This window comes from Bombus fervidus, chromosome 1 (assembly GCF_041682495.2).
Source record: "Bombus fervidus isolate BK054 chromosome 1, iyBomFerv1, whole genome shotgun sequence".
In the NCBI taxonomy this organism is placed as follows: Eukaryota; Metazoa; Arthropoda; class Insecta; order Hymenoptera; family Apidae; genus Bombus; species Bombus fervidus.
In genome coordinates this window covers 7594559-7621964 of record NC_091517.1, presented here as the reverse complement: position 1 = coordinate 7621964, position 27406 = coordinate 7594559, and the positions used below count along the sequence as shown (strand labels likewise).

Sequence of the window (27406 nt, the reverse complement as noted above, 5' to 3'; positions counted from 1 at the left end):
TAATACATCAAGCACCATACAGTGAAATATCTCGTAAAAGTTGCACAAACGCAATATTATTTGAAGATTTAAATAAAGTAACTTATTGTTTTATCAAGGTAAAAAAATGTGTTGGAATAGTAGACACAGGAGTTCAGAAAACTGTTATTATAGTAATAAATGCTTCAATTTCCTTAAACTTTATTAGATTGCAAGAAAAGGACGAATGAAGAAATAGTAACTGGAGAAGTACCTATTAACCCTTCGCATTTCTATGTCGAGTGTGACTCGACATCAGTTTTTATCTCAGGAGCTCCTTTGTCGAGTCCCACTCGATCATTCTTTCAGTCCCACCTTTTTTCGTGAAACGTGCGTAAGAAAACCAGGATTGCATCCTGGAAATTGTTTTAAGATACTTATCATACACTTAAAAATTACAAAATACAACAATAGTGTGAATAAAACTGGTATTTAAGTGAATTTGTTTCTTCCTCTATTTATTTAAATTGTCTTACTTTTTAATAAAAGTAAATTTCAAATAAAACACTTAAAAGCGTTGGGAGCTGCTGGTAACGAAATTGAAATAAAATTCGGAGTGCAAAGGGTTAAGCATTTATCGTTGGCATTCTCTTTACAAGAGACCATCTCTAAGTTTTCCATTAAACAGTGTTCCGATAACACCGTTCGTTCTATTAGTCCGTGATCTGATAACAAAGAGTCTACCGTATAATTCCCTAAAAATGCCAAAGTTAATCCCATTTCTACTATACCACGTCAAAGCGGTTCTGGAAAATTTTCATAACGCACGAGCTATCTTTCTAGAGCAGTCAAATTTTCGTGGAAATTGATGCTATGGTTCGCCGCATGCATATTTTATCGCGATTATTTGCTCGTTTCTTAACTGCTTGGAAATAAATCATTCCACGAGGAACGCAAACACTTCGATGGAACTCGGCAAGTTACGTAACCGGACGAAACCAGAGAGGAACTCTCGCGTTTTCCTTATCGAAAAAATTATTTATGTCGCGATATCAGGTGGGCTTGCTAAAAATATTATCGCTTTGCAATGCGGATCGAATCGATCCAACGTCAACGAACCACGTGACAGAATATATCGAAACCACGATGCAGCTTTTCCTGTCTATATTGGACGTTATTAACATCATATCGAATTATATACAGATTTAATCAACATCTGTACGATACGTATGTAGCGACTAATTTTAACATAGAACACATGTTTCTTTCTCTTACATTTCTAAGCTGGAAATCAAGTACAGGTATTATCGTGAAAAGTTGTTACGAGCTGGTCTTAAGAACGTTCAGAGAACAGTATTTTTAATGCATCATTGTAAGTTTAAGTTAGTGTTTTTTTTTATTTGAAGTGTACCAGTGACTTCATTACTCAAAGTATTTTAAAGACGATTGACCTCACAATATTTTTCAAAATATAATATTTACAGACAGAGTGCAAATAAATTCGTTTATAATCCACGATCAAACTTATGAAGAACTTTCAAGAAAACGAGTAACATCGCGGACAGGCTATGTAGCTTGAAAGCAGTCAGTGTTAATTTCCAACCTGGTGTACTAAATATGATGCACTGACGATCGATATATGTATTAAGAGAATATACTAACAGTCTTATGTAAAACTATACGTGCGAATACGAGGCCAGAATATTGGGTTCATTTGCAAGGAAAGTCAAATGAGTGATGAACTATGTAGTAGAAAGTTTGAGGTAACATACTAGGTTGCCTTTGCAATGCAAATTTTGTATGCTTCTAGAGTAAGTAAACTATAGAGATGTGTTCCTTTTTTCAACTGCAAAGGGTTATATTTATCTAGGTGAACTATGCCCTGCATTTTTCTCATCTTTTTCTCATACAATAAATAAAAATATTTATTTTAAACGTTATTTGTAATATAGTTTCTGGGTCCTCTTGCAGAATAATTCATTAGGAAAGGATAATCAAATAACATGAAATTTGTACAATTTATTTGTGACATCTCATTCGTTTTGTTACTAAACTTATATCTGTTACATAAGAAAATATGTATATTAGTACTTTCTGAGACCTGTAAAATTTCGCTAATAATATTAGTTCAATTATTCAAGAGGCCTCCGAGAGTAAATTCACTTCTAAATTTCTTTACGGATAGAAACATAAATTCATGTTTTTCTAGACACAACTAAGGAAAGGAAATCTAAATAGAACTTTTTTCTAAATATTATTCTAAATATTTGAATATTTGCTATATCTTTCCATATAATATACATTTTGGCACATTCAAATTTTTCATAAATGCATAAACATCCGCAGTCTTCTAAGAAAATTACGTTATTACAATGCATCAGACTTCCAATATGCTGATGATCATAAACGTTAAACGATCATCGTCAGAAATAAATGAAAAAGGATAACATCAGACTTACCCATTGACGACGGAAGAGGATTCATCAATGTTCGATGGTCCCGACACCTGGACTTTGGGCAAGTTGTAGATATCCACCTGTCCTTGTCCATACCCATGCCCATGACTATGCTGTTGTTGTTGTTGTTGTTGTTGTTGTTGTTGTTGCTGTTGTTGTTGCTGCTGGGTATGCGTCGTCGAATGTTCATCGCTGTCGCTATTCTGCGGAGGCTCAGACCCTACTCCTCCACGAGGTCTGAAAAAAGACAAGACCTTCGAAATATTAAATTGGTCTATGTTCATTATCTTCAATATCGTTAATTAATTCACTGTCGGTCTCCCTCCGAATTCCTTGTCAAAAATGCTCTTTTTTTATCCAACGACCACCGCATGATATCTGAGATTTATACGACACTGGTCGTAAACAACGGATTTAATTACAGAGCGACGCAAATCCAACTCATCGATAAACTAATTTAATTCGATAGTCGATAATCGTGACTTCTCGCATAATTATTGCGATTTTTAATATTTATTAAGTTGCTCCGAAGGAATTAATGTAAGATTATTATTGGATTTAGCAAATTTTATCTTTAACGGTTTTTAGAAAGTTTTTGTTTGAAATTTGTGGAAGTAACGTATAACGATTTAATGTTTCGTTGCTTTGAGATCGAAAATAGAATAAATATTGCAGTTTAAAATACACCAAAATAGACAGGAAATAGAATAATAAGAGCTTATATTAGATACAACAACGGGAAGGAAATGATCCACATACGTCAACGATGACATGTTTAACCTTACAGAGACGACGCGCACTAAGGCTCGTTTTTTTCTGAGTGACGTAAATTTCGAGATAATAGGGCACAAGGTAAAAAGAAAGAAAGTTCCTTTCTTATTTGTAACATGAAAAATCGATTCTATTTAATAGAGTCATAATCGACGAGTATAAAAATGAGTCTGTGATTTAGTAACTTTCGTCACGTCTAGAAATACATAGTTAGCCAAAATACCGTTATGGGACACGGGACTTAATGGGTGACACGAGAAACGAGTTTAAAAAAGTCACACCTGCGATGAGTGTTGTCGTAGCTAGCAGTCCAGTAGAGGGGCGCCACTGTCCCACGTTACACGGCTACACAGTCACATACAAAAACTGACTTAAAATTAGGTCTTCTCCCACGACTCACGAATAGTCGCTTCAATTACTCCAGACTTCCTATCCACTCCTTCCGGTCTTCATGCTACATAACAACGAAGACCTTGACAAATTTTCGTGGAGACGTTCGAACGTCAATACGGTTGCAGCATCATTTTTCTCTGAGAAGCTGCTCGGCAGATCAATGAAACTTTTATCGGATGACATAAATACTTCTTCTTTCGCAAATCCTCTTTTTCCTGTTGTTTTCCTCTTGTATTCGAAGACTAATCACCGACAGATTCGAACCACCTTTCGAAGAATCCCTCTTCTAACACGATGCACCAACTTCCTTTATCTCGATACAATTTAGATATTTTGAAAATAGGCAAAACACGTTTAGTTGGTTCTCGATCAAAATGCAAGAGTATACAACGTGGACTGCGTGATTCTAACAAAAGTTTGCGGTGAAAATACAGCAATGCGGTGTGCCGAACGTGCTGCAGTCCGCGCTCGTGCGACTTCTCGCTACTAGACGAGGCTTTCGCGGATGTACGCCAATGGTACAGCACCATTGGATGTACGTGAACGCACACTCAGCTGTTTCGGCGCGTCTGCGCCAGTCCTGCCAGCTATTGACCGAACACCACGCTGCTGGTTGTATAGCTATATAGACGAGTTGATTTGTAAACGTGTGTACACGTGGGAATGTATGCGATCTAACTGAAACGATGGGATCGCATCGTTGCACACACCGCTATCTCGGAAAAACGGCCGATAGAGGGACCGCGGTATCGGTCAGCTGATCGCGAATGTTGTTTCCCGGACTAACCCAATCTATTTCCGTCTCTCTTCATTGCGTGGTGACCGCAATAGCGCGAGTGAAACAGAGCGATACACGTGCACAGTTTTACGCTGATACGAGTTTACGGTGGACGTTTAATTGCCTCATGGATTGATGAAATAAGAATAATTTCCTCATTAAGCAACTACCGGTGTGCATCGCGATGGCTGACAGGAGCGTAGCGAAAGAATCGTGGGTCCAGCGTGAATGAAAATTTTTGATTCTGTTATAGGGTTGTCTACAAATTGGATCGAAATTTTATTATGACTGTGATCCTGAATTTTCAATCTGTATAAAATATTTGTATCGTCGATGAGCTAGAAACTTTTCATTCAATAAAACGAAATATATTCGACGATGAAATGCAAGATGCAAATTCGAGATTTTATATGAACGATTTATAGAATACAAAAAACAAAAATGACCATATGTAGAAATAACACATGATAATTAAAAAGGATATGAAATTTTAAAATTAGTCAGGAATTAGTTAACATGTTTTGGGTGTCAAAACAAATAGTTCGAGACATTTTGGAAAATGCAAGGACATTGAGCCTGGTTCAGGTCTGTACGACGTCAACTCAGATTCCTTGTGCAAAAAATATTTGTTCTAATCTTTAATATCTTATATTAAGTTTTATTTGCATAACGATTGTTACTGAACAAAAAGCAACGATGTTATAATAGTATAATCTTAAACAAACACTGTAACCAATCCTGATTTAATGAAATACTTTGGTAGCCTAAAATTCAGAGGACTTCTACACGATGCATACAGCCCTAAATATTGACACATCAACGACTGTCGCTGTTTAACGCCTTAATTTATGATCTCACTATGTTATTTCCACTTATTATACCGCTATCCTATCCATATCCGACTCTATCTTTTTAATCACAATATTCGATTCTTAAAAAAATTTTATCTCTACAAAATTCACTGGACGGGAGGTCCTATATCCTCCTATATCTAAAGTAACACACCCTATGCACCACTCGATGGTCAGCCTCTCGCAACAAAATGCGCAGTATTCCTATCTCCAGATGAGAGATAGAGAACGCGGAGACGATTGCGTTTGCGGAAATCGCTATCTCTGCCACGAATGTATCCGGAGGGATTCACTGAACCGTTACTAGTGCACACACGATAGATCAGAGAGACTTACGTGGGCATTGACACGGCGGGACAGCCAAGCTGCAGCAGATTTCTGGCGAGGTATTCCGGCGCAGGTGCGTCGATCACAGGTGCGGAGTGCCTGGCGGGCCGAACTGGTATCGTATCTCCTTTATCTGGGGTCCATGTCATGGACACCGATGATTTTCCATCGTTCGACGACACGTACGATTGATTGCTATTGACGATACTTGAGTTGGATGATTTTGCCAATCTGAGGGATGTGGTTCGCCGAAACGTTCCTAGTTCGCTGTCTGAAAAAAGTTCCTTGAGATATTTATTTAAACACTAAAAAAGAAATCAAATTTGCATCCATAAAAGGATTAAATTATATTTTCTTATATTCTGAGTGTTTGTTTTAAACGATTATGGTGATTAAGTGTGAAATAAATGTGAAAATGTAAATAAACAAATGAAAGATAAATGCAAGTGTATAAAGCAAATTAAAAATATAAAGGAAAACACAGAAGTATAAATAAAATGGAAGTGTTGTTCCATATGTTCATCGATTTGATAAGGCGAATAACAAACTGAGTAGAAGTCTTTAGGTTACTAGGTTAGTTTTATGTTAATTTCACAATTCTCGACATAACTATGGATGATATTCATTTCGATTTCTATGAAGTATGTGAAATTCAATGCACACGATGTGTACAGAATAATTTAAAGATGGTTAATTTGAATGAGTTGTTTCATATAAAGCAATAAATACTGTGAATAACATATATACTATAATATATACTATATATAATACTATGAATACTATAATAATTATATATTCTTCTGTGAATTCTTATGTTCCTATCGGATATATATTTTTACAATTAAAAATAAGACATTTTATACATACCATAACCTTATTTGAAAACAAAACATGTGTTCGTTAAAAACATTAACATATAAAGTATTACTTTGGAAAGAAAATTTCTATAGTCATAATATTTTTATATTTGAATAACAGAATTTACTTTTGAAACACATTTTCATTTTATTAAAAGTTATTTCGTTAGTACTATCTAACCAAAACATTATTATCGAAATTACAGTTATCGGAAGCACTTGTTAAAATAACCGATATTATGCGAAAAATACATAGAAACACTCTTCAAAAATAATTATTTATTCGAACAACGGAAGACTCGGAATTGCCCAACCTGAACGTTAAAAACAAATTCAACTACCGTCGAAAGTGGAAACTATAAAGATGCAAAAAGTAGTCCATAGTCCAAGCTCCAAGCGACATTCAACTACATGTGATGGACATTTATAAATACAGATGACACGTCACAACACTCTTACTTTTATTCCTTTCAAGAATACAATATTCGGACAAGTAACGCTTTTCACCTGAGAATCCTCGTGCTGACATTGTTATCAGGTACATATGTTCCTTTTCACTGAAAGATTAATAGACGATAAAAACAACTGAATATATCGATGAACGACAAAGTGTAAAATTGCGATCGAGTTATGCGAAACGAAAGGTCCACCGAATGAGCTGAGAAGCAACTGATGTTTAAGAAACAGGTGTGGTGATATTAGCAAAGACGCGTTTCTTGCCTATTCTTGGCGACACTGCTTTAATTCGTTTAAAACCCTATTGCATCACGTCAACCTTAGCATTAGTGTACTATATCTTCGGTTTCTCATAAGTTACGTGAGCGTATTACAGACATGCTTCTGTAATCAAATCAACGCCATCCATCCGTTCGTGCATATTCAGGCTTACCTCGTATCTGATCAATTTCCAGAGCCATGAAAAATAACCTTCATGGTCGATGTAGTGAAACACGAAATATAATATACAAAGACGCTGCACGAATTTCGTAAAGAAATCGCCCAGAAGTCGAATACGACGAAATGAGAAGATTAACGCTCGTCTGTATTAACATCTTTCGTGGCCGAAGTATTTTGGAAGAAGCATCTAAAGGAAAAAGCTTATGTTAAAGAAACTTTGAGAAATGAAATAAAATAAAAAAAAATTTTTTTTAATAATAATATGTATAAATAAACATATACGATTATTTTGACATTCTTTAGGATGTATTTGTATGTTCTGTAATTGTATGTAATTGTATATTTCTTTATAAACTAATAGATTCGCCTTTTATCTTAATATTTATATTAGTATCATATATTATTTGCAAAGAAGTATTACACAAAAGTTATCAACTTTAATTTTATAAAACTTATCATATGAAAAATACAGAAAGACCTAGAACATATATTTATATTTATTTTCATATATTTATTTTCATATATTTATTTTCATTGTCTTTCGTACAATTAATTCTACAAAATAAAATAAGATATCTTTATATCTATAAAATCCTTATCGTATCTATAAAAAGATAAAATATCTTCAAATCTAATCGTTTCAAGATACAGGTATTTCAATATCTTCCTATAAACAATAAAAAGTGCATCGATTAGTTTATAAAAAAAAATATACAGCCTTATTTAAGAGAAAATCGATGCACTCGAAGATGAAGAAAAATAACTTTGGAGGATAAAATCATGAGTCACAACGTATGACAAAATACATTAAAAACAAAAGAAAATCATTAAAGAAATAGGATAGACATATACAAAATATAGAAAGTATATATTATTTTTTAAGAGTTCGAAATTATTTTATGGATCTCTAGACAGATGTACATCTCCCTAAATCGAAAAAGATAAGAACCCTTCTGTTACTAATTTTATATTGATTTTACTTATATCATAAATATAGCATGAGTCGTATTAAAAATCACTAATCTTTTGCTCATCGAAGATACTGAAATTATATAACAACGTATGAGAAACGACTTTGTAGGCCTCTGACTAACAACGAAAAACTCGAATGCCTCACTTAGGTACAAGGCAATCATGCTTTTTGGCAATAAGCCGCGCATCCTTCCCGGGATTGCCGCATTTCCCTGAACATATTTGCGACACGTATGAATTCGTGTATCTTCCTTGATTCACAATTATTTCCGGAATTGCACATATCTGGGAGTTCCATAGTAATGTAATCACACTAAACTTCCACGATTTGGAATAGATTAGTAATCGTTCGAACGGAAACTTTCTTTTCACTTTCCTAGAAGATTTTAAGGAACTACGTGGTAATCGTAGAGAAATAGTTTTAAGGGAATTGTTCTTTTCGAAATTACAAAGATATAAATAACCCGTAAAATTTTCTCTATTCGTATATAGCACTTCAGAAAAATTTTAAGCCATTTATATATCTGATTAAAGGATTTAAATAATAAAAAAAAACGATATAATCGTAAAAAAAATAACAATTTTCTTAATAGAAAATTGAATACAGTATTGGATATTGTAAATAAGACTTTATTTTTAGAGCCAAGTTAGCCGATTTAGCTATTAGAGCCAACATAAATTAAAGCTAAAATATAGTAACTGTCAACTTTAAGCTAATATATTTCTTATTTATACTGAAAACCTCCTCAAGTTAGAAAAATACGATTGGCTGGAAAATGATCAAAAGAACGCAGCAAGGTTTAGAACACAACAGACCACGAGTTGACGTAGTCCGATAATGAAAAAGTACGTACGATAAAGAAAACAAGAGTTGGCGGATCGAAGAGTACCATGATAACTACAATATAATATCGTCGGTGCTCGACCGATAGCACGTTCAAGTTCCATTTTATTCGTGTGCTCGTTAATTCGGTCTCAATTAGTATTAAGTGAGCACATATATGCACGTCCGTTCCTCACAGAGAAAGTCGCGAGTTCAGAGCTGCATATTTTACGACAAGCAGGACAGATTCTATGCGAAATTATTTTTAATCGAATCGGAACAGAGATAGACAATGCCAGCCATAAGCACTAGGACATGTGTTCTGTTCCTTTTAATTAGACAATTATAATTATGATATTAATATAATGTAACATAAATATAATTATAATATTTTAAATTAGAGAAAATAGAAGTTTTATTATATACGCAATTTTTGTGCCATCTTCGTTTTTCTCCGTTCAATTTAAAATATTCAGCCATCGCATATTTCGTAATAGACTGTACATTTTTATACACTATATATCTTTACTTAACAAGTAAAAAAAGTATTTGAGTTTTTTTATGTTCCTTACCTTTTACGTAAAGTTATTGTCGCTACAAATTGGCTAAAATGTTTGGATGCTTATGAGCAATGTATGTATATTTCAAGTGCCTAGTGTATAGACATAATACAATATTCTAGTACTTATGACTGGCAGGATAAATCTATATACAGACTTCATCGTGCGTTTCATAATAATTGACATAACACGCTTTTCTAAACTACGCAAATGAAGTATGTGTTTATCTAAGCGACAGAGCATAATACATACATACATATGTACGTCGCGACACTTGTAACGAGACGCATTGCACGAAGAAATGTGCATTCTGTTTACGGCGAGCATGCCAACAACAGATTAAACCGATCTTAAAATAGAAGGTCAGTCTGCATTGCATTGAAAATTGTCACATTTATATGGAATCAGTCGCTCTGTTGGGGAACGAAACGTTAAAATAGATTTATGCGACGACACGTGAATGCCACTACCGTCAGAGTCAAAATATAACGGAGTCTCTTATAAATATTTGGTTTTGTAAATACTACAGAGGACAAGTGTGATAAGTCACATATAATATCATAATATTTACCTATATATATTTGTGGGAAAAGGATCCTTCTCAAATATAAAAACAAACATAATTATTATATTTCCAGCTACAAAGCTAACGTTAAGTATAAATCTAGTAAATTATATTGTACACTTTCATATCTTTCTAATTTTAAATACTTGGTATTTAAATTTTGTTTACTACGAAAAATTTTTGGTATCTGAGAAAAATTTAAATACATATCGCTGTACGTTTATCGATTTCGTGTTATTATAAGCAACTATAACATTTAAAAAAATTATATTAAACGTAATTAAAGGTATCTACATAGGTATTTTCTCTGTGGAAAAATTTGTCTCGCCCATCAGGAAACCTTAATACGTAAGGTAAACGAATAGTTCCTGTTTGCAATGTGCTAGTTGTATGGATGGTAATCACCGAGGAGTTAAAGTTCGTCTGACAATAATGGTAGATACTATATGTCGAACATCTATCCTCTGGTCATATTATATGCATATATGTACGATGTCAACGATATCTTCGAGACAATGTCTCTAATTGTAACATGTTTGTAAAAGGATAACAAGATAATGTTATGATCGTATACAATAGTTAGGAAATTATTTTTAAACCGTTATGATTTACGGTGTGTAATGTCTGTAAATAATAGAATTTTAATTTTCTAACGGGAACATTAAAGAAAAAAATCGTCTTACGGGATTAATTAAGTTACTACGTTAACGTTGCTACAAATGCAATTAGAATTTCTAATTGTATTAATACTATTAATGCAAAATATTAATAGTTTCGTTTTAATTTTACAATCTATTTCTTCAACTCTTGCATTTCTTTCTATTTGATAGTAATTATGATATTAAAAGTAAAGATGAACTAACTGAACTGTGGATATTTATGCACTTATGGAATATAGAATGAAATTAGAAAATTCAAAAATACATGAGATATTATTGGATGTCTACAAAAATGTAAGCATCCACATAATAATTACAATTATTTTTTCAATAAACGAACAAATATCTAAAACCATTGAATTTTTTATCAAGAGGAAAAATTTTTTTTAATTTCTTTTAATTACCTAAGTCGTTGTCTTCGCTTAAAAGAATGTACATGAATGAAGACGTGAGACTCATCGTCTTCATTTATGGTTCTAACTCTTAGATTAAGAATAAAGGTTTATAATCCAAGGAAAAATTATGGAAATCCGTTGAAAAGCTGCTTTATTGTTTTATATACACGTTTTAAATAGAATATTTTTTACGAACACTACGCGGGTCTCTTGCCTAATAATGCATTAATCCTCTTAAAGAATTTTCGTCGGTTTATCAAAACGCGACGAACTTCTTCCTCGCGTGAATTGCTGTTTAATAAAATTTACATCTTAACTATTACTACATGCTAAGTAGAGTCGTTCTGTACTCTCTTACGTACGCCGAGTCTACGAATAAAGGATCAAGCGGGAAGGAGCGAATTTATATGTGGTTAATTCGACAATAGGTCAAAGTTTAATAATTCTCTATCTTTATTGCTGATTTCTACAACGAATACATCGAATTCCAATATTTTTTTTTTATGAGTTTCAATTTTATGTGACTATGTTATTAGTCTCTGTTTTCACATAATTATTTTTCGTTAAATTTTATTATTGATTTCTGGTGAATGAAATTTATGATATTATGATATTATTTTACTAACAAATTTCTATGTCATGTAAAAAATTATTTTGTTAGTTTCAATATTATTAATTTATTCCTAGTTTTTCATACGAATGTATCAAATTCTAATTATGATAGTATTTTATTAATAAAAATTTATTTCATGCAAATATTTCATTAAGAATGAAGTGCACTTTGTAATAATAAAAAGTATAATTTAACAAAAAGTAGCTTAGTATTTTAGTTAATAAGTATGTTATATTGCATTAAGATGTATACGACATACGTTAAACATGTGATAATTTAATAGCTAAAGATTATGTGTAATCAACAGGAAGATAAGATTCGCCCACTTTTATTGTAACAAAGAGCACTTACTGCCTACTTTCACAATATTACTAGCCTTTTACTAAAGAGATTCCGTATGGTGTATTGCGACAATATCCTCGCGAATATATCTAAGATTTCAAAATCCAAAAAACAATCTTTTCAATAAAAATAATCAAACATGATATACTTAAACATCTAAAAAATAATTAAATTCACCTAATTGAAAAATCGAACTTTCCGCCAACGTTCAAACCTTCCAACTAGGTACGCTTGTAACGCAAGCTATAAATACTCGCGCGGTATAGAACATCGATATAAAATAGTAATTACTTATCCATGAATACCAACAAACGAAGAAAATACTACGACGTTTGTAACCTATAACGTCTTAAACAATAAAAGCATTAAAATGAATTATTTTATAAAAAATTTCCAAAAACTAATTATTGGCTAAACGATCGTTGATTATTATAAAGTTATTGTAGATAATGTAATAAGCAACGAAAAAAGTACGGCTTACCTTTGTTTTGTGCGATTTCCATCTGGTTCTGTTTGGAGAAATCATTGAGGTTATTTTGAAACGTGGATCCGGCATCAGACGTCATCGATTCCGATATATGTATCCGATTTTGGATAAACGAGCGAAGAGAAAACAACTCGTCCGACCCGCCACTGCACACCTTGTCACGTTGCCTCCTCGAGTGGAATTTCTGAGGATACCTATCGACCGACTCGTCGTACCTCGTGGCACAATCGAACTCATCGACCAATGGACGTAATAGACAATAGTCACGTGCAAGTTTCGACAATATATTAAGGGTAATCCATTGACAATGATATGTCTAATATAATATACGAATTTCTTTTCATTCCTTGAACGTATATCAATGTATTGCGTACAACTCATCAAAACTTACCGACTAATCGTTTGAGTGACGAATGTGTTGTTGATTGCTTATTAACTAGAATCATCATATGTCGGTTAATATCGTATATAAATATGTAGGATGGCATTATTATACATTGGAAGACACGAAACTGTCTTGAAAGAACTAAAACAGCGATATTTATAGGTATTCTTACCATATCCCACAGCATTTAATAGTGATGTTCTTAATCATTAATAGTAGCATGTTTTCATAAATGCAGTACAATTACATAAAAGGATAAATGCATGGTATCTTCTTGGATCGACTTCACGTGCATCGACGAAAATAACGTTTATGATCATACTATTGGAGATGTGCGATTTCCCGCGGATTTTGCGTTCTCTGTTCTCTCTTGCACGTGTGAACGTTAATTGCGTGAGTTGAAGGGTATTGGAAGATTAAGGTCAAGACAAATGGAACGTCGCATTAGGGCCAAGTCCGTTTTATGAGAAAACCTATACGAGATACATATGTACATGTACCAAAGGCGGAGCTGCATCGGTGGACGGTGCATGAAAAGATAAGAATTGTTGTCGACAGGGTTCACTGAACTTTATTAACATGTAACAATGAAACGAAAGTTATAGGACTTCGTGGACAAGAAATCTGGCGATCGCACACGTTTAACGACCGTTCCCGGTAGACTGACGAGAAATTCAGTCAAAAGTCGAAAGGTTTATTTTTGGTTAGGTTGTCGTGCCAAAGGAGGACAACGTGGCCAATGTCGTATATGTACTAGTAGCGTCAAAACAATTGGCCTGACGACGTAAACGGCCTGCGTTACCGGGCCTTTGTTATTCTACAAGGTGACTAAAAACACATGATTACAAAACTAACATCTTTTTTCTTCTTTTTTTCATATCATACTTTATCAACGTTCGACTATACACATTTATCCCGTGATAATACTTCCCTATAGCCTCAAAAGACACTTTTTTTCTTATTTACCACACAACCATAGGGTACATATTCTCTCAAATGTCGGACAACGTTTAGAAAATCAAACATCGTCCAACTTCTGGTTTCCTCTTTTTCTCCGTTAATTCATCACGATACGATATATCGTGCTCGGTTATTGAAAATATCCTTAAATAATACGCGGTAAATGTCTCAAAAATAAGTATCGATACTCATTCCATTTTCATCTACATTGTACATTAGATCTTGTGTTACCGTAAACGATTCTATATCATTTATTTATGTGACAGTGCTGTTCAACTTCAACTCCAGGGTGTAGAGAAGAATTCTCCCACTGTGTCGCATATGCTACGCATACACGCTACCAATACGAGTTTCTCGCCTATATCCGTTCGTTTTCAGAGAGAGTTAGAAAGAGAAAGAAATAATATTTGATCTCTTCCGCTTTTTCTTTTCCTCTTATAATATGATGACACGCAAAGGGGGACAAAGTCACATAAGGGGCCCCTCTCGTGGACAGCACTGATTTACGCGTCAGAATTTGCCGCGCAAACAGATCAGACGAGAGAGCATTATTGAGATACAATCCATGAATAAAGTATACGGCTAGGAATTACGTCTGCGTGGAATACGGAATAAGAGAGTTATTGCGTTACTTTTACAATGGCATATCAATGCATATCGATTATTGCGCATATGTTATTTGCCATACCAAAGTACAACCTCCACTCAACGAAATCACGATCTGATTTCGAACCCGATGCTCTGAAGAAATTTAAAGAACCTCTCAACCAACATCTTCTCGTGTTGATCCCGTTTGGTGGCGAGATCAGCGATCTTGTTGGTGTACGCGCGGAATGCTTGCACGAGAAAATCGTGGCACAACATCACATCGTTGTCCGCTAATAATTTTTGAACATTTTTTCTTTCAACCGATTTTTCATCGGATTGACCGTCGACATCGTGTTCATCTCCGTGACAGAAATGATTCGTCGCCATAAAACGCAGGAGAAGATACGCGAGGAATCTACGATGACACCAGAGAGCCTCGTGATCGTTATACATGCAAATAGCACTGTCATTCGCGCGACATTCTTCCAGCCAATATGACAAAGAACGGAAATACTCTGTTTGATGTTGTTTTATTCTCGACGAAGGAGTAGTCGCTCTGAATTCCGCGTTCGTTCTACCGAATAACCTCTGCAATTGATGCATGTCCTCTGTATCACTGATGTTCGATTTAACGTAAGCGAACAGTTCCTCTTTCCATTGCTCCCCGACATCCGGGCACTTTATAAACGGTTCCCTCGGCAGTTCCTTCAATTCGAACATGTACTTATTTAACAGGAACTGTCGATAGGAAAGCCCGCTATAATCCGATACGTGTCGTTGACACCATGCCAGCGAATTCTTCCATTCTGTCTCTAGAGTCGGATAAGCGAATCCACACGATTCACGAAGAGTCATTACATGACGCCTGTGACTCCAGGCATGATAGTTGCTCGCGTATCTGTCCGCGCACGTAGTCGCTATATCCAGTTCTCTACAAAAGGGCGATTCCACCGATTCCGGATCGTAATGTCCATCCTTACTGTTCAATATGTACGACAATAACCACCGCCGATAGGCAAACGCCTCGAAACATTTCGGCTTATGATAAAGCACCAATCGTGAGAAAAAGAATTCCTCGGATGCTTCCAACTTGTGGCTCCTTACTAACTCCCGACGCATATTCCAAAACGTCGTGACGTCTGGATTCAATAACAACGCGCCCAGTAACCATCTTGCTATTGTGCTTGGTTCCTCCCGTCTGTGTTTATTTTGTCGAAGTTCGAAAAGGCGACGATAAGCGTAGCAGTACAGTGGTTGCACGCACCACGACGCCAACCCGAGACAGTCCTCCTGATGGAATACAGGCGATTTGTTCTCATTGTCTTCCGCGGGAATTATTTCGAAACTCTTCCTGAAATTGTAAACGAGTCAACGCTTTACTCACGCGAATTCTCGCATTCTATCAACTGTTGCTATAAAAAGTAACTTAAGCAATGGATAAGAATTTTCAATGTACAATAAATATGTCCAATTTATATAACTGAGTTGAAAAGTTTTTATTAATCCTTCTATATCTTTCGGATCATTTTCGACTCAATTGCGTTTCTCTATTGTTAAAGAATTTGTTAAGTTTGAGCAAATTATACGAAGAGTAGGTTTTTTTCTAGTTTAACTTTTATACTACAATTTTTCTTGAAGCATTACAGCACTATATGCTTATTAAAATAAAAGATACGTTAGAACATAAAAATTCAAAGAGTTTATCAGGGTTAAAAAGTATTCAATATAAATAAATACAGGTATGGAAATACATTAAAAAAATGTTTAAATTATATCTCAGAAGAAATGTTATGAATTACATAACAACATAAAGAATATTTATTGGATAATGTAGGAACAGTACCACCTTTTAGATGTACATATGTATACATACTGTTATAAAATTATATCTTTAACATATCTGAATTTAGTTTGATATATATTACCATTATTGGTTATTGGTATGTGGTATCCATGATGCATGCAGTTATAATACTTCCAATATACATACATATTATTATATATATATATAATGCACTTTTATACAGTAGAAAGAGAGAGAAAGAGAGAAAGAGAGAGAGAGAGAGAGAGAGAAGCATGTTCAATAGTAAGTATTAAGATTTAATAATCGCGATGGCGCCAGTTTCCTATCGTAAATACCAGATACCAACATTGCTAATACTGTATTTACTATGCAAACCTTTTACAAAGCGTCGTATATGCTTATGTCCGATTAAAACGTAGAACGATGATATTACGATATAATTTTATCAAAATTAAAACACGCTATGTGAAACATTGCACCGTCTATACGATAAACACGTTAAGAGACTAAAATCTAAGGATTTAGTGGTACATTTCATAGATATTTTTAAAGACTCCGCCCTCGTAATGTATCTAAGAAAACACTCACAGTGACGGATTCTTCTTCACCACATTTTCGATGTCGGAAAGGATTTTCTCTGCAGCCGGGAAAATATCGTCTTGCATTGTAACCTTGTCACTATTATTCGTTACATGTCTCGGGAAATCAGGTATAAACCGATACACAATTAACCCTTCTGTTTCTCTCACTGCACCTTTCAATGCAGGCACGATGTAGCGTTTTCTGCGGAAGTGTGGGGGATATACTGCGATACTGTTTGAAGTTTACTGCAAGTCTCGAATGTTCGAAATCAAATGGCGCGAAATTATTACCTCTGAATTGTGCTAAGAAAATATTAAATCTACATATATTTCTCTTTCTAAGAAAATAAATTAAATAGATGTAATAATATAAACATGTATCTTATTATTTTATTTTTAAAACATCAGGATAATTAATATCTTGTTATATACATTTATAGAACAATGACTTATACTACTATTGATATCTATAGAAATATTATCGGCAGAATGCTCTGTTATGCAATATGACAATAACTGTTAAAATAATAATTTAATCATAATTTAATCATAATAAAGTAGATACATTAATACCCACAAAATATATTTGTTTTAAAACATGAAAAACACACTTTTTTCACGCAAGTTTTACGCTAATTGATTTTAACGTAATATTTTTTTTTTCAAAATTCGAAAGGTATTAAACGTGAATTAGATAATCGATTGAAATAATCGACATTCTCGATAAGTTCATGTCATAAGAACATAACTTAATGGAATACTACGAGGAGTCTCCGGCTATCAATCGGTATAACCTATACGTTACAAAGTTCCTCTTCATTTCATTTATAGCTATTCATCTTACCTTATAAGGAAAAACTCGTTTAATCAGTAAACGCTTCGTTTCCTGCATCTGAGGTAAAATATTTAAATTAAAACAATGTCCGATCCTCGTATAAGAACTCTAAAAATTAAGACTGGAGTTGTGAAACGTCTCGCGAAAGAAAAAGTCACTTACGAGAAAGAAGCAGCACAGCAACGTGAAAGGATACAAAAATTAAAGGAACAGGGTGAGAACACTTGAAAAATGCAATTGAAAGTTTGTTGTATTTTTTTTGTTATTTTGATCCTTTCAATAGCTGTGTTATTTATTCAAACATTTTCATATCCTTCTTTTTTATTTTTCATTTAATACGCAGAAATATTTACTTGATTAAACAACTGATATATTACTCATTATTATGCCTGTAGATGTATTCAGTACATGAAATGATGCAATAAAAAGTTCACTTTATTTCTATTTCTTTGAAAGATAATAGTTATCTCACTTTAATTTTATTACAGATAAAGATGGTTATGATATAAAAAAGCAAGAAGAAGTACTTCAAGAATCTCTCATGATGATACCAGATTGTCAACGGCGTCTTGTTAAAGCTTTCGAAGAACTTAAAAAAATTTTGGATACAGAACAAGATTTAAAAGAAGTTGAAGATTATATAGAAGCAGAAAAGGTATTGCAAGGAGCAGAAGCTCAACTTCCCAAAGAAGGAGAAATTATGGAGATGTGTTAAAAAAGCAAAGCCTATTGAGTTCTTTAAGATATTGTCGAAAATTGAAAGAACTATATTTCCATGTAAGATAATATAAGATTTGTAAACGAGTTAAAATAATCATTTCATACGTAAAAGAAGCGATAGTATTAAGGTATATTATATTTTTTGAAATTAAATAACTTGAAATTAAGAAATTAAGTAACTTTGAACAATTATGTTTAATAATCAAAGTCATTTAGAGGATGCTACACAAAGTAGGGATTCATGCTACAATATGTCTTATCCAATAGATCAGTCCATTTATAATGCCAATTATAATATGAATGTATATCAAAATATTGTTTATTCAGTTGCTATATCTGATAATGAGAATGCTACATCAGTAATTAACTTAGGAAGACGACAAGCTGACGAAAAAGATATTGAAAATTTTCTTCTAGAAATTGATCAATCTAATAATATAAATGACCAGAGAAATACCTACAAAAAATCTAAGATTGCAATAACTAAAAATGCTATAACATCGGCATACAAATTAAATGAGAAATTAAAAGTAATTTGTGCAGAGCTTAAAAATAGCCAGCATTTAACAGAAGAAGAATGGCAACAGAAAATAAGTATCTGTAATGCAGCAAAAGAAGAAATTGTTAAATTATTAGAGCCTATTAGAGATCAGAATTTTTGTAATCAATTAAAAAAAGATTTAGAAAGACGAAAGAAAAAGAGGCTGAGAGAAAAAACGAAAAAGGAAAAATGGAAAAATGAGAAATTAATGAGAATGGAAAGGAGAGCAAAAATGCATGCACAAATTGACTCATGGATTAGGAAGGAACAAGCTGTAATAGAGAAAGAAAAGCAGGAAGAAAATTTACGTAAAGATGCTGATATGATTTTATTTGATGTTAGAGGGAAAAGAACTGATGCTAGAAAATATCTTGGATTGTTACAAGAATTACGAAATTTGCGAAATGTTAAGGCCAATATTGCCAGAGCTAGAGGAGAACATTTATCTTCAGCAGCAGATAAAGCATTTAATAATATTATTGGTATTCATTTGTAATAATTATTTTGATAACTGTATTTGACAATTACATCATAAGTACACATATTTTTCTAGCCAAACTAACAGAGCAATGGTCGATGCTTGATCATGAGTATTCTATAGAGGAACAGGGTTTAAGATTAATGTTAAAAAATGATAATGAAGAAAGAATTGAAAAACAAAAAAGGAGTATGTTTGATGAATGGGAAAAAGTATTATTTGGAAAAAAACTAACATCTGATCAATATAATATAGATTTAAACAAACTAATTATTATAAGGTAAACGTAACTATTATCATAATTATGTATTATTACTATTTTCATTATTACAACTGCTTTATTTCTAGAACTGCTTGGGATAAGTATATAAGTACAGACAGCAATGCATCAGCAATACCAATTGGGTGGATAATGCCTGATAAGCCATCCTCTGCTGCCTGGCAAAAATGCTTAATAAAAGAAGTTTCATGAAATAAACTCATAGTATGCAATTGCAGATTCTAGATGGTGAAAATAAGTAAAATTTGATATCGTCTTAATAATTTATACTATACAAATATATACAGTACGCATTATACGCATTTAAATATGATATGATTTAAGAAAAATAAACGCTTCTCTGGTCTACTGTATTTTAAACATTTATACCCACAGTTAATTAAATATATCATGATTTGGATGTTCTTTTAGAACTGAAAGCGTGTAATGTAATATTTCAATTTTATTAAAATATGTATTAAAAGTATGTACAGATTTTGTTATGATACATAAATCATATTGTATTGAACTATATTCATGCTATACTTAAAATTAAATTTTTTTGAGCTGCACTTGAAGGTTCCAAGGTCTGGACATCTTTCGCTGGTGCAGGAAGTATATTTTCTGCAGCAGACAATATCATATGCAATTTTCCTTGTAATTCTGATAACGCTAGTATTAAATTCTCTTCTTCTTCTAACTTCGCCGCTAAAATACTAAACATCTTTCGCGGTTCTGCAGCAAGTTCGTCCAAATGATCTTCATAAACATCTGTTAAGAAGTCGATTTGAATAAAATATATACTTTTCGAAACAAGTGCTTTTTAAACAGTAGATATAAAAAAGAAAAATTTACAACATACCCATTAATACATTAGCTACATATATTAAAACTCTTCCAAATCGAATATTTCCTATATGTCTATTCAGAAATTTAAGAATATTTACTAGAGATTTGCCATCTCTACCGCTAAGAGCTTGTTTTAAGCCCTGCCTTCTAATAAGTTCCTGCATAAGTGCAACTGTAACATGTGGTACTTTATTTACTACATAACTGGACATGACACAATCTAAAGCTTTTGAATATTCGAACTTTCTTAAACAGGTATCATGTTTGGACATAATTTCTTTCGTTTCTTCATGCACAACAACATCTACTTGAGGTGTATGTAAATTTCTTCCAGAGCGTCTGTATGAAACCTTTTTACGTTGTGGTTTTTCACTTTTTACTTCTTCCTCTCTTCTTCTCACAGAAATTAAACCATCAATCATACCAGCTACTATTGTTTCATCATTTGGCTGTAATTATAAATTGCATGCAGACTTTTGATTTGTGATTAAGAATACAAAGTATAATGTTGTTTTATATTATGATTAAAAATCATAAAATGTAATTTTTTTCTTACACTAATTCCTATACTAAGAACTGAATTAGGATAATCCAAGGAATGAACAGTTTTATATGTTCCAGAGTCGTAAATTTTTACATGTCGATCCAATGAGCCAGACAAAATCCTGTGTCCATTTGAAGCTATTTTTAAACATGTTACAGTTTTATGATGTTGGGTAATTTTGGCAAGTAATCTGCCACCAGCAAGTGCATCCCAAACTCGAATTTCTGTCCCACCTGTTCGTAATCAGGAAAATGTAATTAGATGTATATGTGAAACACCTTTTTATTTAAAAAAATATTATATTTTATCAAAATCAAAATAATATACCTGCAGATAAAAATATTCCACCAGAGGGTAAGAATAATAAACTTTCAACAGGGGCTTCATGGTTTACACTAAGAATTTGTTTGCTTGTTCTTGTATCATACATACATATATGTTTGTCATAACCACCAGACAATAATATGTCTGTAGAAATAGGACTAACGGCACCAGCTCTGATATAATCTGAATGTTCATTAAAGGATATTATTTGCTTTTCACTTGGTATATCCCAAACAGCTACAGTCTTATCATCAGAAAATGAAGCAATATGAAGATTATCTGCAGTGAAGAAAGTTCTATGTATAGCAGCTTTGTGCCCAGAAAAAAGTCGAAGAAGACTTTTTGTGTTGACATCAAAGAGCCTAATTACTGCCTCCTCACCACCAGCACAGATTAGTTTGCCATCATTACGAAAGGATCCACCATAGGCAGCTTCTTTGAATCTACTGAGATTTTTTGTAACTAATTTAGTAATTGGATTGTATACCTGCACTCTGACTGAACAAGTGACAGCAAAATAATGTGGTTCTACCGGAGAAAAATCGATATAATCGATTGGCCCAAATTCTTTAACTAAAACAGGAGCCTGTAGAGCAAATGATACAATCACATTTTTATAAATTTCAATTTCATAATACCCTTAAATAGTTTACTTAATATATAAATAATCGTAAATACTAGTTATTTCTAGGTTAAGTTTTGTACACGTGAGAGCATAATGAATAAACAATACTATATAATTATAGATTATAGAACTTAAAATTGCCTTTGTTGTTACAATATACTTACACTATACTTTTTCCAATATATACTATCCGGAGTAAATTCGGAGTTTGGTCTTGCGAATACTTTAGTATTTATTTTCTTAAAGGACGCCATTTTTTCCAAAATGTCAGCTGTAATAAAATTCAGTAGAGGGGATACACTTCTCCTGTTTACAATTGATGGAAGGTGCTCTGTTCGATTTTCGTGATTGTCCAAGAATCTATTTCCCTGTTATAATCATCAAATACAGAAACTTTTAAGAATTATTTTACAAATATTTCGAACGATATGTTTAGGAGATTTCAGTGTGCTTTGTTAAATCTACTATGGTTTTGCTGTTCGTTTCAATATGGCGATGGTTAGTTGCTTAGTGCTTCAACGGTCCCGTTGCTTATAATGAATTTCGTGGCTTTCCTTTCTATTCCCTTCTGTTATTTGAATACGAAACCTTGATGTTCATATTATTAACCATAAGCACAGGCAACTTATGTAATTATGAAGCCGTGCATCTGATAAAAAGAAAGGATTTTATCCGAAAAATTTTGCCTAGACAGCACGATAGATTCGGCAATTTGCCGTCCTATTAAGGTTTGTTATATCTTATAAATAATCACAAAATTGTAGATAATTATAAACGTATCCGACAATCTTCGGAGTCGGGAAACTTATAGTATTTTATAAAGTAAAAAAAGAATTTGGAACTCAACTTCTGTTTCAGTCAAAGAATTGCTGCCAAGATAATTTCTTATTATTTCACTGTATACCAGCCAAGTAAATAAATTTTGTATGCAAGAACATTTAAATATTCTAGTATACATTAATAAATAAATTGTAAGATTGTGACATAATGGCTGAAACACAGCGAATGACTGTTTATGGTAGACAACCGCCTTGTGCTAGTGGAACTCGTTTAGAGGAACGTCGTACTAGAAGGTAAAGAAATATTACAGTACAAATTAATTATAAAGTTTCTATTCTAATTTATATTGTAAATTATTATTCTGAACAATTTATAATGTAAATTAATTTTTTAAATTTAGATTAGCCTTAAGGTTGGAAAGAAATCGAAAATCAGATAAACCAGAAGATTTTATATGTTATGAATCAAGTGATGATGAAGCAGAGACTGTAAGTGAAGGAAAACAATTTTTAAGAACTTCCTTCAATTTTGTGGATTATGTACGTGCAAGAGAGACAAACACTAGAGAAGTGAGAAAAATTAATCAAGAATATGGATTTCGACACATATTGACTCATGATTTATTTAAAGAATATTCGGTTAGCTTAAATAATATGAATAAAGTCTTTTGTTCTCAATGGTTAAGTGATAGGCAAGTAGTATTTGGTACAAAATGCAACAAATTGATGGTTTATGACGTAGCAACTCAGAAATTAGACCAAATACCATCTCTACATGGAAGGCAAATTAATCCAGGAGTTGTTGCTGTTCCTGAGCAGCAATGCGGTATACATTCTGTTCAAATCAATCCTTCTAGGTATATGAATAAGACATTTTGTATTCAAATTTAAAATTTATAGTTATGTTAGTATAACTTTTATTTATATTAACTTTATAGTTTGTAATTGTAATTTACAGGACTCTCCTATCAACTGGGGCAAGAAATAGTAATGAAATAGCTATATATAGGTTACCAACATTAGATCCAGTTTGCGTAGGAGAAGGTGGTCATAGAGATTGGATTTTTGACATGTGTTGGCTAGATGATGAATTTTTAGTTTCTGGTTCTAGAGATACCAAAATGGCTTTATGGCGTATAGATAATGATCTTGCTGAAGCTCCTGATAAAGCAGATGTGCCAACACACAGGTTGTATTACATAAAACACAAATAACAAGTATATATTATGTGAACATGTTACATTGTTTTATTGTTATTAGGTTGATTCAGCCTGTATGTGTTAAAGAATGTAGATCTGCGCAAAAAGTACGTGCGCTTGTCTTTAATAGAACTTACAAAGAAATTGCTGCTATCACTCTGAATAATTTCATACACATCTGGTCTGCTGAGACTTTTAGACAAAAAATATCTAGAAAATTACCAGTTTGTCAAGAAAATGTTTGCCTTGCTGTACAAGACGATGGTGTTTATGCCGTAGGATGTCGTTCTTATACTTTACTTTTAGATGCGAGAACTGTGCAACCTGTAAAAAGAATACCTTCACGGTACGTAAATTAATTCTAATTTCTTCAAATTTGTTAAAATGTATATGATCTCCACAAACTATACTAAACCATAATATCTTTTCTATAGGTATAGCGGTTGTGGAATCCGATCAGTTAGTTTTCAAGGTTCTGTTTTAACAATTGGCACAGGCTTAGGAATGATGTTCTTTTATGATGTGAGGGCTCAAAAGTATCTCGAGTCTTCAATTAATTCTAACAGAATTGTTGTATTAAAAGCATCAAAGGGATACGTGGTATGTTCTGTTTAGGAATATGCTGAAAACTCGAAAATATCGGGTTAGGAATTCTTTTACAGGATCAGGAATCCCGAGAGTATCTCGTGACATAAGAACATCAAGAAATTTCCGAAATTTCAAATGGCCGAAGCACGTTTTGAAATAAATATTGTTTAATATAATCGCAAAGTTTTTGAATCTTATAATGATTTAGAATTTTACATATTATTAAATCTTAATCAAAAGTCTACGACTTTTACTTTTAGACAATAGTCTAATACAAATACTTTTGGTCTATGGTTGTATCGAGTAACATTTATCTTGAAACGTATTTCGAGTATACTTATGGGATCCTCATATGACTGAAATGTTGTGTATTAGAGATTTTAGATTCTCGTTAGGACATCTAGTTTTTGTATATGTATATTTAAGTTAATCATTTTTGTGTAAATATAATATTTATTTTCATGATAACTTTAGTTTCCTGATGAAGAGTTCATAGATGGATTTCAAAATGTGAAATATACACCTGCTATATATACTCATTGCTATGATGGATCAGGAACTCGATTATTCACAGCTGGTGGACCTCTTCCCGTAAATCTATATGGTAACTATGCAGGATTATGGCAATAAAGTTAATTTTAATTAATTAAAGAACTGCATCGATTTTTACGTAAGTAATAAGTTGTACATTTAAGTAAACATTATTAAAATTTTATCTCAGGAGGTATATACACCTAATCTAGACTTAAGAAACCTTCTCTGGTCATTATCATCTTTTATTTCCATGTTTGTAGAATTACACTCCTTTTCGATTTTATTATCTAACGAACTAAAGAAAAAATTTTATTTATATATTAAAATTTTAAGATACTAATATGCACTTTTAAAAAATTTTGATACTCTACGAACAAATGACAAAGTAAGAAAAGATAATAAGAGCATTTTACAATTAAAGGTGTATATATCTCGACTGCCTGAAGAAATAGGTGATAAAAATAAAGATATCCAATTTTTTATCATTTCAATCATATATTTAATCCTAAAAGTGAATTTGATTGAACTGTCTCATATTATTAATCAACTATATGTTTGTATGCAATGTGGAAAGAGCCAAATTCAATGTATTATATATAAAACCATTGTTGTATAATTTAAAATTGACACATGGTAAATAATAATTGTACGGTTGATTTATTTTATGAGTGACTTATTTTATGAGTGACTTATTTTATGAATTTATTACCATCTCATTTTAAAGTTGTTAAGTTAATTTCGTCTTTTAGTATAAAATTTTGCTCTAGTATTATTTATTGTATATGAAATTGAACAAATTATTGCATAAAAATTTCATTAAAAAATCATATCAATGAGTATTGAAGAAACGTACTTTAAAAATTATGATTACTAATTAAAATCTTTATATTATCTACATACAGTGTGACTTTCAAAAGCACTTTAATCTGTGTTGTATATTTCTACATCAGTACAATAGAAATGAAAATTTAAAAAGTAATCAACGAATAACACTGCAATGAACATTAAGTTTCTTAGATGCAATCTATCAAGTTGAAATTTTAATACTGGCCTTAGTAGAACAATATACAATGAATATTTGTTATAAAAAAAACTTATTTTAGAAAAACAATGTCTATTAAAGCCTTTATAATGTATTTCTGTATTACATAATAGAATGTGAAACATATATAATTTTAATCAATGCATGGATTATAAAGCAATATCTTTTAAGTGTGCATGGCAATTGTTAAATGAAAAGAATCAATCATTTTGTTAAATGAAATTAAAAAAATATATATTTAGTTTGTTATCTTCTAAATATTGATTTATTTAAATGTTTAAATATTGATTTCTTTGCAACCTTTTTTATTAATAATATTATAAATATAACATTTTAAATCTATTAATTGTAACAGTCTGTATTTTTCATATGCAAAGATACAGTGGAAATATTTTAAATTGTAATTGCTCAAATTCAATCAAATTGATTATTCATATATTGTACATTTTATGATACGAAGGTATTAAAAAACATCAGCAGTGCATATTTGCAGTTACAAATAATGGTACACAACCTGTGATTAATGTGTTTCTTGTGTACAATTCAAAAAATGTATTTGAATAAACTACAGTCTGTTCCATAAGAGTATATTGGCAATATCTCTGCAAAGATTTATTTATTTGTTTAAAATTCATCTAAAATGTTAATAAGCGTTTACTTCATATATAATAGGTTCTATTCCCTTAATGATTATTCTCTTTGGCATCATCTTGGCATGTGAGACAAAAGTGTATATTTTTCAAAAGCTATGAACTAAAGCTGTGAATGTTAAAAGACAATTTCCTTGCAGTTTATACTTCATAATAGACTTTTTGTTTACATAAGAAGCTTGTCACTTATGCATTAACAGTATTGAATTTTTAGAAAAAATTGATAACTATGTTTTTCTTGTGTTTTTATAATATTGTATCCATTTTTTAACGAACTATGAAGAGTTATGTAAGTATTTAGTTGTACTTACAAAATTCATTTTCTATTCCTTTGAATGAAAACACAGGATGATCGTATAAAATCATTTTACATATAAAACGCTTCATCTCGGAAAGCTCTGTTCTTTTCAGCAACAC

The 27406-nt window shown here is 32.3% G+C and overlaps 6 protein-coding genes and 1 long non-coding RNA gene across 11 annotated transcripts in view; 4 read left to right on the top strand and 3 right to left on the bottom strand.

Moving 5' to 3' along the window:
* LOC139988183 (uncharacterized) overlaps positions 1-13488 on the bottom strand; it is a 75275-nt gene extending 61787 nt beyond the window's left edge. Inside the window, exons 1-4 of one of the 3 annotated variants that reach the window (XM_072005310.1) lie at positions 12699-13488; positions 7281-7475; positions 5544-5805; positions 2418-2651 (exon numbers count right to left, since the gene is read on the bottom strand). In XM_072005310.1, coding sequence (XP_071861411.1) covers positions 2418-2651; positions 5544-5805; positions 7281-7308 — 524 coding nt within the window. In that variant the 5' untranslated portion in view covers positions 7309-7475; positions 12699-13488. Of the gene's footprint in view, positions 1-2417; positions 2652-5543; positions 5806-6898; positions 6936-7280; positions 7476-12698 lie in introns of those variants that run through there. The other 2 variants (XM_072005295.1, XM_072005301.1) reach the window with 2 other exon arrangements.
* Positions 5803-6841, top strand: LOC139988374 (uncharacterized). Its single transcript, XR_011800085.1, has 2 exons — positions 5803-6107; positions 6598-6841. It is a non-coding gene; the product is annotated as an uncharacterized lncRNA (long non-coding RNA).
* Positions 13489-13634: 146 nt separating the features above from the next.
* Positions 13635-17164, bottom strand: Temp (protein prenyltransferase alpha subunit repeat-containing protein tempura). Its single transcript, XM_072005424.1, has 2 exons — positions 17030-17164; positions 13635-15988 (listed from the first exon to the last, which is right to left on the bottom strand). The coding sequence occupies exons 1-2, from the start codon at positions 17104-17106 to the stop codon at positions 14764-14766; spliced, it is 1302 nt and encodes a 433-aa protein (XP_071861525.1). The 5' UTR covers positions 17107-17164; the 3' UTR covers positions 13635-14763.
* LOC139988339 (tubulin-specific chaperone A-like) lies at positions 17010-18841 on the top strand. 2 transcript variants are annotated; one of them, XM_072005643.1, is made up of 2 exons: positions 17010-17150; positions 18346-18841. In XM_072005643.1, the coding sequence occupies exons 1-2, from the start codon at positions 17060-17062 to the stop codon at positions 18570-18572; spliced, it is 318 nt and encodes a 105-aa protein (XP_071861744.1). In that variant the 5' UTR covers positions 17010-17059; the 3' UTR covers positions 18573-18841. The 2 variants fall into 2 exon arrangements, with proteins under 2 accessions (XP_071861744.1, XP_071861735.1); XM_072005634.1 differs by lacking the exon at positions 17010-17150 and adding an exon at positions 17757-18071.
* On the top strand, positions 18769-20227 carry LOC139988286 (uncharacterized). Its single transcript, XM_072005515.1, has 3 exons — positions 18769-19600; positions 19672-19876; positions 19945-20227. The coding sequence occupies exons 1-3, from the start codon at positions 18769-18771 to the stop codon at positions 20066-20068; spliced, it is 1161 nt and encodes a 386-aa protein (XP_071861616.1). The 3' UTR covers positions 20069-20227.
* Positions 20228-20300: 73 nt separating this feature from the next.
* Positions 20301-22497, bottom strand: LOC139988208 (U3 small nucleolar RNA-associated protein 15 homolog). Its single transcript, XM_072005352.1, has 5 exons — positions 22362-22497; positions 21576-22158; positions 21261-21481; positions 20718-21153; positions 20301-20626 (listed from the first exon to the last, which is right to left on the bottom strand). Exons 1-5 carry the CDS (start codon positions 22449-22451, stop codon positions 20391-20393), a joined length of 1566 nt encoding a protein of 521 aa, XP_071861453.1. The 5' UTR covers positions 22452-22497; the 3' UTR covers positions 20301-20390.
* Positions 22498-23128: 631 nt separating this feature from the next.
* Dcaf12 (DDB1 and CUL4 associated factor 12-like protein) lies at positions 23129-25869 on the top strand. Of its 2 annotated transcripts, none has more exons than XM_072005365.1 (6): positions 23129-23270; positions 23378-23833; positions 23935-24165; positions 24237-24521; positions 24610-24775; positions 25238-25869. In XM_072005365.1, exons 1-6 carry the CDS (start codon positions 23185-23187, stop codon positions 25391-25393), a joined length of 1380 nt encoding a protein of 459 aa, XP_071861466.1. In that variant the 5' UTR covers positions 23129-23184; the 3' UTR covers positions 25394-25869. The 2 variants fall into 2 exon arrangements, with proteins under 2 accessions (XP_071861466.1, XP_071861474.1); XM_072005373.1 differs by lacking the exon at positions 25238-25869 and adding an exon at positions 25024-25188.
* The last annotated feature ends 1537 nt before the right edge of the window (positions 25870-27406 follow it).

What these genes read in the sequence shown, in the direction of transcription:
- Temp (XM_072005424.1), bottom strand. Translation starts at nt 17,106, where the DNA reads ATGCAAGACGATATTTTCCCGGCTGCAGAGAAAATCCTTTCCGACATC. An exon ending in GTGAAGAAGAATCCGTCACT is followed by an intron (nt 15,989 to 17,029) that starts GTGAGTGTTTTC and finishes TTACAATTTCAG; the next exon opens with GAAGAGTTTCGAAATAATTC.
- LOC139988339 (XM_072005634.1), top strand. Translation starts at nt 17,942, where the DNA reads ATGTCCGATCCTCGTATAAGAACTCTAAAAATTAAGACTGGAGTTGTG. An exon ending in ACAAAAATTAAAGGAACAGG is followed by an intron (nt 18,072 to 18,345) that starts GTGAGAACACTT and finishes ATTTTATTACAG; the next exon opens with ATAAAGATGGTTATGATATA.
- LOC139988286 (XM_072005515.1), top strand. Translation starts at nt 18,769, where the DNA reads ATGTTTAATAATCAAAGTCATTTAGAGGATGCTACACAAAGTAGGGAT. An exon ending in AGCATTTAATAATATTATTG is followed by an intron (nt 19,601 to 19,671) that starts GTATTCATTTGT and finishes ATATTTTTCTAG; the next exon opens with CCAAACTAACAGAGCAATGG. An exon ending in AACAAACTAATTATTATAAG is followed by an intron (nt 19,877 to 19,944) that starts GTAAACGTAACT and finishes CTTTATTTCTAG; the next exon opens with AACTGCTTGGGATAAGTATA.
- LOC139988208 (XM_072005352.1), bottom strand. Translation starts at nt 22,451, where the DNA reads ATGGCGTCCTTTAAGAAAATAAATACTAAAGTATTCGCAAGACCAAAC. An exon ending in TTCTTAGTATAGGAATTAGT is followed by an intron (nt 21,154 to 21,260) that starts GTAAGAAAAAAA and finishes TTATAATTACAG; the next exon opens with CCAAATGATGAAACAATAGT. An exon ending in TGTAGCTAATGTATTAATGG is followed by an intron (nt 20,627 to 20,717) that starts GTATGTTGTAAA and finishes ACTTCTTAACAG; the next exon opens with ATGTTTATGAAGATCATTTG.
- Dcaf12 (XM_072005365.1), top strand. Translation starts at nt 23,185, where the DNA reads ATGGCTGAAACACAGCGAATGACTGTTTATGGTAGACAACCGCCTTGT. An exon ending in GTTCAAATCAATCCTTCTAG is followed by an intron (nt 23,834 to 23,934) that starts GTATATGAATAA and finishes TGTAATTTACAG; the next exon opens with GACTCTCCTATCAACTGGGG. An exon ending in GTAAAAAGAATACCTTCACG is followed by an intron (nt 24,522 to 24,609) that starts GTACGTAAATTA and finishes TCTTTTCTATAG; the next exon opens with GTATAGCGGTTGTGGAATCC.